At 33.5% G+C, this 12,946-nt stretch overlaps 1 protein-coding gene across 1 annotated transcript in view; it reads left to right on the top strand.

The window, feature by feature from the left end:
- Nucleotides 1–12,946, top strand: part of LOC132731224 (CUB and sushi domain-containing protein 3-like) — a 141,988-nt gene that overhangs the window by 110,142 nt on the left and 18,900 nt on the right. Inside the window, exons 47-59 of the mRNA XM_060717361.1 lie at nucleotides 437–598; nucleotides 3,094–3,261; nucleotides 3,937–4,104; nucleotides 4,589–4,750; nucleotides 5,122–5,289; nucleotides 6,563–6,730; nucleotides 7,425–7,592; nucleotides 7,963–8,124; nucleotides 8,777–8,944; nucleotides 9,312–9,479; nucleotides 9,778–9,942; nucleotides 10,762–10,926; nucleotides 12,435–12,599. Coding sequence (XP_060573344.1) covers nucleotides 437–598; nucleotides 3,094–3,261; nucleotides 3,937–4,104; nucleotides 4,589–4,750; nucleotides 5,122–5,289; nucleotides 6,563–6,730; nucleotides 7,425–7,592; nucleotides 7,963–8,124; nucleotides 8,777–8,944; nucleotides 9,312–9,479; nucleotides 9,778–9,942; nucleotides 10,762–10,926; nucleotides 12,435–12,599 — 2,157 coding nt within the window. The remainder of the gene's footprint in view (nucleotides 1–436; nucleotides 599–3,093; nucleotides 3,262–3,936; nucleotides 4,105–4,588; nucleotides 4,751–5,121; nucleotides 5,290–6,562; nucleotides 6,731–7,424; nucleotides 7,593–7,962; nucleotides 8,125–8,776; nucleotides 8,945–9,311; nucleotides 9,480–9,777; nucleotides 9,943–10,761; nucleotides 10,927–12,434; nucleotides 12,600–12,946) is intronic.

Here is a 12,946-nt window from a genome sequence, read left to right as displayed (position 1 = left end):
AGGTGTGAGCAAATAATTTAAAGTATTGAACACAAGTTTTTATGCTAGACCTACATCAAATGGAACATGAATTTTTTTCCTGCCCCATCATGTCAAAAAACCTCATTGTAGTCCCTTCAATGATTAAACTTTTTACCATGATGGCTATTTGAATTATGTAACTTATATAATTTTTGATATTTTAGAAAGGAGGGCTTCAAAAATTATCTTGAAATTATCACAGAAATAAAAAATTATAATTGGTACAAATTCATTTTCCTATTTGAAAAGAAATATATTTTTTCCCAAAAAATCTTCTTTTAATATACTGCTGATAAGTGTAATGGCTGTATAAACATTAAAATTTGTTATACTGAGATTAAACTTAAATGTTTGCAACTATGATAAATATAACTTACAATATATGTGACCAAAGTTTACATTATTGTACATCTAGTCTGTGATTCCATGACTGAGCCACTGAATGGTGCTTCAACACTTTCAAGTGATTTGATGGTCACCAGTTTTACATGTGATGTTGGGTATACGATGGTTGGAGAGAGCTTGTCATATTGCCTTACAGATGGTACTGGGTGGAATAGTTCTACACCATCATGTGGTAAGTCTATTTAAGAAATAATATATCCCAAACTGTGATTTTATTGCTCAATAACATCACTGTTTGGAGTTCGGATGCGGGGAATTATATATAAGATATAATGATGCGCATCCGAACGACAGTGATGTTATCAAGCAATAAAATCACTGATTTTGATATATTATTTCGATTCTAACACGACATCAACAAATAAATGCTGAAGTACATGATAATAAGCTAAATTACGCCTGATTTGTTTCCGTACTTATTGTCAGCGCGTCACATTTTTAGTGGTTACGTCACATGTATAATGATTACGTCACATGTCTAAATATAGAACGCCAAACAGTGATTTTATAGCATAATAACACACATCAGATTCTGTAAACAATTTTTATGCCCCCCTTCGAAGAAGAGGGGTATATTGTTTTGCTAATTTCGGTTTGTCTGACTGTCGGTCTTTCCGTCTGTAGACCACATGGTTTGCGCTGATTATCTCGTAAACTTTTTATTACAAAGTCTTCATATTTCACAAAGTGATTGGTCATAACTAGTAGATGACCCCTATTGATTTTAGGGTCACTAGGTCAAAGGGCAAGGTCACAGGGACCTTAAATATCAAAATGGTTTCCGCTGATTATCTTAAAAAGTATGTATCACAAAGTCTTCATATTTCACACAGTGATTGGTCATACATAACTAGTAGATGACCCCTATTGATTTTGGGGTCATTAGGTTAAAGGTCAAGGTCACAGGGGCCTTAAATGTAAAAATGGTTTCCGCTGATTATCTTGAAACGTTTGTATCACAAAGTCTTCATCTTTCACATAGTGATTGGTCATCACTAGTAGATGACCCCTATTGATTTTGGGGTCACTAGGTCAAAGGTCAAGGTCACAAGGACCTTAGAATGTCGAAATGGTTTCCGCTGATTATCTTAAAAAGTATTTATCACAAAGTCTTCATATTTCACATAGTGATTGGTCATAACTAGTAGGTGACCCCTATTGCTTTTGGGGTCACTAGGTCAAAGGTCAAGGTCACATGGGCCTTAAATGTCAAAAGGGTTTCCGCTGATTATCTTGAAAAGTATGTATCACAAAGTCTTCATATTTCACACAGTGATTGGTCATCACTAGTAGATGACCCCTATTGATTTTGGGGTCACTAGGTCAAAGGTCAAGGTCACAGGGACCTTAAAATGTCGAAATGGTTTCCGCTGATTATCTTGAAAAGTATTTATCACAAAGTCTTCATATTTCACATAGTGATTGGTATAACAAGTAAATGACCCCTATTGCTTTTGGGGTCACTAGGTCAAAGGTCAAGGTCACAGGGGCCTTAAATGTCAAAATGGTTTCCGCTGATTATCTTGAAAAGTATGTTTCACAAAGTCTTCTTATTTCATACAGTGATTGGTCATCACTAGTAGATGACCCCTATTGATTTTGGGGTCACAAGGTCAAAGGTCAAGGTCACATGGGCCTTAAATGTCAAAATGGTTTCCGCTGATTATCTTGAAAAGTATGTATCACAAAGTCCTCATATTTCACATAGTGATTGGTCATCACTAGTAGATGACCCCTATTGATTTTTGGGTCACTAGGTCAAAGGTCAAGGTCACAGGGGCCTTAAAAGTCAAAATGGTTTCCGCTGATTATCTTGAAAAGTATGTATCACAAAGTCTTCATATTTCACATAGTGATTGGTCATCACTAGTAGATGACCCATGTTGATTTTGGGGTCACTAGGTCAAAGGTCAAGTCACAGGGACCTTTAAATGTCAAAATGGTTTCCGCTGATTATTTTGAAAAGTATGTATCACAAAGTCTTCATATTTCACATAGTGATTGGTCATCACTAGTAGATGACCTTATTGATTTTTAGTTCACTAGGTCAAAGGTTAAGGTCACAGGGACCTTAAAATGTCAAAATGGTTTCCGCTGATTATCTTGAATAGTATGTATCACAAAGTCTTCATATTTCACACAGTGATTGGTCATAACTAGTAGATGACCCCTATTGATTTTAGGGTCACTAGGTCAAAGGTCAAGGTCACAGGGGCCTTGAATGTCAAAATGGTTTCCGCTGATTATCTTGAAAAGTATTCATCACAAAGACTTCATATTTCACATTGTGATTGGTCATAACTAGTAGATGACCCCTATTGATTTTGGGGTCACTAGGTCAAAGGTCACAGGGGCTTAAATGTCAAGAGGGTTTCCGCTGATTATCTTGAAAAGTATTCATCACAAAGTCTTCATATTTCACCTAGTTATTGGTCATAAGTAGTAGATGACCTCTATTGATTTTGGGGTCATTAGGTCATAGGTAAATGTCACATGGGCCTTAAATGTCAAATTGGTTTCCGTTGATTTTTCCATAATTGAACACTTCCATGTACCCATTTTTAGCAAGTTTCTGTAATAAAATTACCAATTATGTGAGTCAATGGCTAGAAAGGGGGGTATATGTGATGTTCGACATTCTTGTTATTTATATTTTCTCATTTTCAGTTCTGTGCGAGCAACTATCTGAAATTTCATCAGGTTTTGTGAATATGTCAACTAGTGGCTCTGTATCAACTGTAACCTATACATGTGGCCCAGGCTACACATTGAGTGGTACAGTTGAAAGACAATGTGGTACAGATGGTCAATGGATTGGCTCAGAACCTAACTGTGGTAAGTTTTGGTGGTTATTGTTGTTTCTTTTAAACTTATGATGATTTTCTTATAGTTTTTCTCATTATAAAATCTCTGTTAAGAATAAATGTTTTTATTTATTTGTCAACATATTAAAGAGGGAATTGTTTAAAAATGTCTGAGTAAAAAGTTCAGTGGAAATTTAGTTCTTAAAATATAAAAATATGTAAAGCTTCTTTCATTGTTAATGAGGTTTATTGTTGAAAAAAAAAATATAATGAGTAGAAAAACATTGTCAATATAAACTTACTTTCTTGTCTAATTTATTTAATCTTCAAATCAAATATAAGGTTTTTTGCTTCTCTTGATTTCTTCCTCAATAACAGCACATATACATCAAGTTCGTTTGGTTTATACAGAATTTATTTTAGTTCGATTGTGAAGAAAACTATAAGCTTATAGACACACTTTCGAATTCGTTCCTGGAACCAACCAGTACTGAGCAATGAGTGTAAAGTTTCTTGCTCAAGGAAACAACGACTTGCCCCTGACGGGGTTTGAACCCATGCGGCTAATGATCAATAGATTACTAGTCTGATGCGTTAACTACTCAGCCATGCCGCCACCTACTTTCTGGTATTAATATACATGTAATCATAAATGATGGGGGTTTGTTGTATGCATTTATTAGATAATCAATTCTGTTTTTATCAGTTTCATGTTCAAATTTGGTGGCTCCATCTAGTGGTTCAGTAACCATGACTACAGATGGAACAATCAGCTCTGCTATATATACATGTGATGCTGGCTACAAATTGAGTGGTGATAGTGTACGAGAATGTCTGACTAACAGCACATGGTCGTCTGAACAACCTACTTGCTGTCAGTTGTATATTTGAATATTTTAGTTTTACCCCTTAACCTTCTGTATTTGTGTAATGTGGCTTTTTCCTACTTTGAAATTGAAACAGTTGACCTTAAGCCCTGTGAGGAAGCTATCCAGCTAGCTTTAACAGAAGTCAAGGTAGCTTTCAGAAGGTCAGTAGTTCTACTCAGGTGTCAGCATGTGTCGGAAATAATGCTCAGAGTTCTACCTTCACTAGTGTTCTTCTGCATAAATATTCTTTCAGTTTTAAGTCTGATTCAGATATTATTTGTAAAATTAGAAATTATTTGTAAAGTAGCATTCACACTTTTACTAGTTGACATTACATCTTATTTTATTGAGTTGGTTGACTTCCATTTGGATTAATTATATGAAGTTGCTTTTGATTTAATTGTTAACTATTGATGAAGAATATCTTTTTACTTTTGTCAGTTTTACAATTAAGCATTGTGTTCAACATATTTGTTTACAACTTTGTAGATTGTTCATTGCCTTTGGCTTCATTGAATGGCAATGTTGCATATGGAAGTGATGTCACAGTTGTTAAATATACATGCAATGCTGGATACACGTTGCAAGGCTACTCAGAAGGATTCTGTCAGGAAGATGGTACAGGCTGGAATACATCTGTACCTGACTGTGGTAAAGGACAAATTTGATAACATTTATGAAATAAAGTTATATAATATATATAGAATGAAATGAATTGTCATTAGATTTTTGATATGTTTTCAGACATTGGTTAACTCATGTCATTAGAAAGATAAATGTTGCCTCTTTGCATTAACAATTCTTTCCTATGCAATTCTTGCCTAATTTATATATACCCCCACCCCCACACCAACACATACACACTTTAATAATGGGAAGCATACTTTGTCATGTATGTCCTTTTATCTTGGTGTCATTCTTCATACAAATGACTTCAGATATACATTCTTATTTCAATTTCCATGATTTACATGATTTACAATTGCCTTTAATAGATATAAAGTCTGTATCTTGTATTATAGTTGCCTGTTCAACACTATCATCCTCACCTGGTGCATCATTTAACATATCTACTGATGGTGTAACAAGCTCTGCTGTGTACGAATGTGGTGTAGGATATACTATACAGGGTGATACAAACCTTGAGTGTAGAGATGATGGTACCTGGAATGTGCAGCCACCTTCTTGTGGTAAGATACTTCTACTGTATCTCATATACTAATTGCCTTACTACAAAGTGCTATACAATATCTGGTTGTTAATTGAGTAGCTTGCTTGAAATTCTTCTACAATAATTTTCTTTTTATCCCCCGCCGATGAAATCGGGAGGGGGATATAGTTTTGGCGTTGTCCGTCCTTCCGTCCGTCCGTCCATCCGTCCGTCCGAATTTCGTTTCCGGAGTAGTTCTCTGCAACTAATGGCTGGAATTCAACGAAACTTTATGGGAATGTTGATCAGCATGTGAAGTTGTGCACCTGGGTATTTTCGTCTGGATATTTTTAGTATTTTTAGAGTTATTGCCCTTGACTCAGTAAAATTTTGTCCTAATTTCGTTTCCGGAGTAGTTCTCTGCAACTAATGGCTGGAATTCAACGAAACTTTATGGGAATGTTGATCAGCATGTGAAGTTGTGCACCTGGGTATTTTCGTCTGGATATTTTTAGTATTTTTAGAGTTATTGCCCTTGACTCAGTAAAATTTTGTCCTAATTTCGTTTCCGGAGTAGTTCTCTGCAACTAATGGCTGGAATTCAACGAAACTTTATGGGAATGTTGATCAGCATGTGAAGTTGTGCACCTGGGTATTTTCGTCTGGATATTTTTAGTATTTTTAGAGTTATTGCCCTTGACTTAGTAAAATTTTGTAATTTTCAATCACAATCATCAGTCACACGGGGCCAGAAAAGGAGTTTCAAAAATGCAAAATTAAAAAATCTTGTCTGACAGTACAAGGCCTAGAGCTTTGATATTTGGTATATGATATAACATATAGGTCCTCTGCCAAAATTGTTCAAATTTTAGCCGTGGGGTCAAAATTGGCCCCACTCCAGGGGGTCATAGATTTTCCTTATATGTATATAGTGAAAACTTAAAAACTCTTCTTGTTTGAAGGAACAAGGCTTCAAGTTCAAAGAATTTTACAGTTTATGCCATGATTAATATATAAATAAAGCCTTATGTCTTCAGTTGTTGTGTTAATAATAACCAGTACTCGGCGGGGGATATAAATTCAACGAATTTGCTTGTTTATACTTACATTCATATTTGTAAAACAAAATTTAATAAATTAAAAGTTTCTTTTTTAGAATCAACCTCCAGATAAAAGATATGTTACACAATTGATTTGTAAGGAGCATTGCTCAGATGGCATTGCAGTTGAAAATCACTTTGGTCAATTTGTTTCGGTCACTTTATGCATAAGTTTTATGTAATTTTATCTTTATTTTGTTTTTTTATTTGCAGTATCATGTGAAACACTAGCAATTACTGATGGTAAAAGAATAAATTTTGAAACAGATGGTTCTGTTACCATAGCAACAGTCACATGTGACACAGGTTATACTATAATAGGGGCACAAACTTTGACCTGTAAAGCTGACGGGACATGGAATTTTGCAGCAGGATCTTGCGGTATATCAGATATTATATATATATATATATATATTCTAATCTATGTTTGTTTAAGAAAAGACATAATGACCACATGTTTATTTTAAGAAAAGACATAATGACCACATGTACTAACTTTGTTCTAAATAATGAAAGAAAAGGTGAAGTATGTATTTGTTTGTTTTTTTGTGTTTTTTTGCATTAAATCTACATACCCTTACAATGTATAATTTTGTCTCATGTTAGTTAATCTAAAACCTGAATAGTATGATTTGAAAGGACCTAAAAGGAACTCCACAGAGGTTCAAAAGACTAAAATCATAAAATTTGAATTTTTACACAGATTAGCTAGGGCACGTAAAACATCAAGACATGCAAAAAATAATAATTAAGAAATATACACAGAAATGAATTGAAAAGCGTAAATTGTGCTATTTTTAATATGATTGGAGTGAAAAGCATTTAAACGCTTTTCAATGTTGGGTCATTTTTCACAATTTGAATAATTATCCTGGATAAACCACGAGAGCGAATGATCTAAAATTTTGCACACAAGTTACATATCTAGACCTACATAAAACTGAGGATTAATCTTGAAAAATTATTTCCTGAGTCTCGTCATGTCAAAAACCCTCAGTGGAGTCTTACATCTATAGTAATATGCTAATAATTATTGTAATATCTAAATATATTATAATGTTTCACTCTTTTGTAGTTAAATGTCCCACACTTGAGGCACCAAACAGTGGATATATTAATATAACTAGTGATGGGTCAGTTACTATAGCAATGTTTGTATGTGACCAGGGATATTATATAGATGGAAGTTCTGATATGACATGTGGCACAGATGGGACTTGGAGTGCTGTCATGCCAACATGCAGTAAGATTTACATTTTTTGGTTGTACTTTGGGAAATTTTTAATTATGATTTTTTAAAAAAAGGGTTTCTTTTTTAAAATTTTGATATATGTTTTTTTTCTAATTTTTAGCATCTTTTTACATATTTTGAACACTTTTGGCATGTTTTTGCGGGCCCCCTTACTGTTAAAAGGGTTTTTATAAACATAAAAAAATTAAACATTCATAAAACTTTCCCAAAGGGCAAAATTGTTAAATTATTATAATGTTTTTTAAGGATTACATGGCAAGCATACTAAAAAGTTGTTAAATGTGTTCTAACAAAGTTGTGGCAGAATTGAAAAAAAGTAACTTTGTCTCCTTAAAAGTGTTAAAATTTTCTAACATTGCAGAATGTGAACAACCAGACACCATTGACAATGGTCAATTTATGATATCTGGCAATGGTTCTTCTGTTACATATACGTGTAATGTTGGTTATTCTATGAATGGCTCTAACACAAGAACATGTGATAATAGTGGTGATGGTTGGAGTGGAAGTTCGCCTCAATGTTGTAAGTTTTATTTTTTGTGTGTGTTGATAAGCTGCCAATTTTGTGGTCATCAAAATTTAGGGAATGTTTTTTTTTTTCATTTGTGACATCATCAAATGTAATTACTGCAGTTATTAAAAATTCATTATATATGAACATTCTGTAGTTGATTTCAAGGGGTTGCCTTTAAAGGTTTAGGAATTGTAGCCACTATTTATCCCTGTGTGATTGTAAGAGGTGAGTAAATGAGTTGGAATTACTGGAGTCTGTGCATCTCTTTGCTCCAGCAGGTGAGGTGGCTTTGATCCCTGATGTTGCTTTAAGTTTGTAACAACCAAGGTTAGCCAAAATCATCTTTCCTGTTTTAGCGTCATATTACCTAAATTATGTTGGTGCACCATGAAAAACCAAACAAACAAATCCTTAAGGTAATACCATGCCTTATATGTATATTTAACTTTATTGCCTTGAATTTGGAACTTGTTTTGGGAACTGAGTTTAAGTGGAATTTTGAAAATTAAAAGCAGACAAAAGTATAGAGACTTCAAAACTATAGGATGTGCTAGCTGGTCTGACCCTATGCTGGTGACATAGGCAAAGTTGTTAATTTCCACTTGCATTGGAATGGTTAAGTCACAACTTTAATTTTATTTTATGTGTTATTTCAATTTAGACAAATGCAGTGATTTGTCAGAACAATATAATGGTACAGTTACCATAGCAACTGATGGTGACACAACAACAGCAACATTTGCATGTGACAGTGGGTACACAATGTCTGGAAATTCTGTCATACAGTGTTTGGAAGATGGTACATGGGAAATGGAACAACCTACTTGTAGTAAGTTTTAAAATCAACTCAATTTAAATTCATCAATTTAGATTTTGTTAATTTTTTATCATCATTCTTTTAAAAGTATAGACGATGATTAAATGTAGGACAATAATTATGTTGTCTTAGTCTTGAGTCTTCAAGATGTACTTATAACACCTGCATATAATGTCCTTTCTAGATTCAAAGAAACAGTGCCTGTTATATCATTAACTTTACCTTTTGTTCATTGTGAAATAATGGCTATTATAAATGTATGACATAATACAATGTATTCTTGACATTCAATACAAGCATGGTAAAAGAGTTTACATAAAAGATTTTATTCTAAAGGTACATGTTTATTATATATGTAATTTGTATTACCTGATTACAGCTGTATGTGAATCAGTATCACTACCTTTAAATGGATCGTACCACTGGGTGACAGATGGCATATCATCAGAAGCTGTGTTTTCCTGTGATGTTGGTTATTCTTTAACTGGCAGTTCTTCTCTCTCCTGTTCAACAGATGGATCTGTTACAGGATCAGCACCCACATGTGGTTTGTACAATAATGTTTATAATAATATATTTATTTTAATTTTCCTATTCACATTAATTTAAAGGTAGTCCTGTTGCTTTTCTTATGTTGGGCTCTTATATTTATAAATTGGCTATGTGAATTAGTGAAAACAAAAGTTTAATAATGTAGAAGCCTAACTTGTTTCAAATTTTTTCAAGAATTCCATAAAGTTAACATAATCCCTTCCTTTATTTATAACTTTTTTTATTTTGGGTAATTCATTGGAAGTCTTTAATTTTAGAATAAAAATGATAAAAAACTCATCTTTTTCTTAAAGTTTCCTGTCCAGCCTTAGAATCTCCTAGCAATGGTGATGTTACCATAGCAACAAATGGTAGTTCAACAATGGCAACATACATTTGTGATGACAACTATAGTCTTATAGGAAGTGAACACTTGATATGCATCAATGGTTTATGGAATGACTCGCCATCATATTGTGGTATGTAATTTTTAGGACTGCTTAAAGGCACATTATGCCTCAGGAATTCACTATTTTTTAATTCTTTAGAATTGTAAAACATTTGTTTTGATTAATAGACTAATAGCATTTAAGAACTGAAGAAGGTGGCACTGAATGTTCAGTTATGTGTCCTAAAAGAAGCAAATTGTAAACAAAATAGTATTTTGGCTTCCATACAATGCACTAAATTACTATAATTATACCAATTGCCAAAAAATAGTTCACATACCTGGCAAAAGACTAATTTTTTGAAACTGTACCAAGATACCAAAATTAATGGGTTTTTTTTTGTGAAATTAAAATGATAGCTTTCTGAAGCATAGTAGGCCTTTAAAGGTTTCTTATTTTTTCCTTCTTTTATATACAACTTTGAATTGAGATGATAGATTGTAGAAATAGAATGAGCTGATGATTGTACTACAAATTCTGGGAGACCAAAAATACTCCCAAACTTTGTGTTAGTCCAATTTCCTAATAGAATTCACCATCAAAAAGTGATAAAATTTTGATATTATTGTAAGAGACGCCAGTTAGTGTTGTCTTTCTTAACTTTTTTCATTGTATGTTTATGTTTAATGTTTTTTCAAGCACAATAAACAGTAGTTGTGCAGTGTTCCCTAGTTTTATTGTAAGGGTTTCAAGTATGGATTGTCGAGATAAAATCAAGTCATGTTTTCTTCTTATGCAGTTGCTAAAGCTCAGAATAGTAAATTTAAAGGCCATGTTGCTTTTTGTTGGTTGCAGAGACACGTGACCATTATTCTTATTATTAAAATATAAGTTTCTCCTCTGTTACAGAATGTACAGCATTTTCAAAGCCATCAGATGGTAATATACTGGTATCTGAAGATGGGAAGTCAGCCACATACTCTTGTGATCCAGGTTTTACTATAAGTGGAGACACAGAACAAATATGTGGATCCCAGAGTACAGTTACATCATCATCAACAGTCCCTACATGCAGTGAGTAGTAGTTTCTGCTTTGTTTTAATTTGTTCTTGAAAACAAATATAATTAATTGATCAGAAAACAAGGCTGTGTTCAAAGTAATGTTGATATAAATTGAATTAAATAATGTTAACTTACTTAATTTTATTCCATGCATAGATGCATTTTTACCCATTTAATGACAAATATGGCATAGCAATATTCTATTACTTATATTTGGTGTGACATTATTGTCAGTGAGTTAAGTAATTGTACAGAACTATTAATATATCTTTGACTTTCATTAGGTTTATATTAACCCTTAACCTGCTGGAACCAAAAGTGATCAGTCTAATCAGGCTCTATACTGTGGGCAGCTCAATTTTTAGCTCGACTTTTCTATGAAAAGGGGAGCTATCCTACTCGCCCCGGCGTCGGCGTTGGCGTCACACCTTGGTTAAGTTTTTCGTACCACCCCACTTTATTTCAGAAGTATTACAAGTATGGCTTTGAAACTTACCATACTTGTTCACCATCATAACCTCCATCTACAGACAAGAGTACATAACTCTGTCAAGGTTTTTGACAGAATTATGGCCCTTTTTTGACTTAGAAAGTGTATTGAGCTTGGTTAAGTTTTTTGTACCACCTCACTTTATTTCAAAACCATTGGAGGTATTGCTTTGAAACTGACCATACTTGTTTACCATCACGACCTTCATCAACAGACAAGAGGACATAACTCTGTCAAGGTTTTTGACAGAATTATGCCCCTTTTTGACTTAGAAAATACATTGAATATGGGTAAAATCCACTTATTGCCTTAACCCTTTGAGATATTGCTTTGAAACTTTTAATGCTATTTCACATCATTACCCCCATCTGTACGCAAGAGAAGGTAACTCTGTCAAGGATTTGTTTTAAAAATTAAGGCCTTTTATCGACTTAGAATCTTGGTTAAGTTTTTAGTACCAGTCCACTTTTTGACTGAACTGTTTGAGATATTAATTTGAAAGTTGGAATACTTGTTTACAATCATGATTCCCAAACATGTCCAGGAGAAGGTAATTCTGTCAAAGATTTTATTTGAATTATGGCCCTTAACTGTCAATGTTTTGTATTATAGGCAAGCACTAAAAAACTTAAAAAATCTAAAAAAATTCATTCCTATCCACTTGTTCACTTTACCATAAATTATGTCATATAAACATTGCTGTAATATTCAAGGGTATCAAACAACTAGTTCACTTTAAAAATACAGAGATTGTTGTATTGCCTTTTACTGCAAAAACTTTTTTTATTGGCAAGCAATAAAAAAGTCGAGCGCGCTGTCTTACGGACAGCTCTTGTTGTATTTTGATATTGAAATCCCTTGAACTGTGAATGGATTGTTTCAGTTTCAAAGCAGGACAGATCCATTATAGAAATACAGCAGGTTAAGGGTTAATGCTAGTATATATGTATAATGTTGCTTGGATTGACCCAAAATGTGATTCTCTGGAAGTTGAAATGTTTAATTATTATTAAAATGAATTTATTCCCAGATGCTTGTGATACCCTAGTTGCCTCAAATGCTGTGTACAACTTCACTACTGATGGATCAACAACTACAGCTGTATTTACATGTGATATTGGCTATACAATGGTGGGGGATGCCACCAGCTCATGTCGCAGCGATGGAACTTGGACGTCTGCAGTTCCAACATGTGGTACTTAACTTTCATGTCAAGTTGCTCTTTGTTTATGTATATAATGTATTAAAATATACTCTTACAGTCTTTTGTCAAGACCTACAGTATGTATTGTTTTTCAGACCTGAGGAAAGCTATATAAATACTGAAAATAACTTTTTATCCAAGGTCTGAAAATAAATTTATTGACCGAAACATAAGTCTACAATCTGTTTGTCGTTTAAGATGAACTATAACAGAGTATATGTTTATTTTGAGGGAATATAACTTAGTAATAAAATCATCAGGGCTACTCATCTTTTTGCAGTCTGCATGTCTTTTGGCAGTCTGCTTATTTTTGGCAGTCTGTATGTCTTTTTGAAAAT

Source organism: Ruditapes philippinarum, unplaced genomic scaffold (assembly GCF_026571515.1).
Source record: "Ruditapes philippinarum isolate M1 unplaced genomic scaffold, ASM2657151v2 ctg4222_1_1_1_1, whole genome shotgun sequence".
In the NCBI taxonomy this organism is placed as follows: Eukaryota; Metazoa; Mollusca; class Bivalvia; order Venerida; family Veneridae; genus Ruditapes; species Ruditapes philippinarum.
This window is presented reverse-complemented; position numbering and strand designations above follow the sequence as displayed.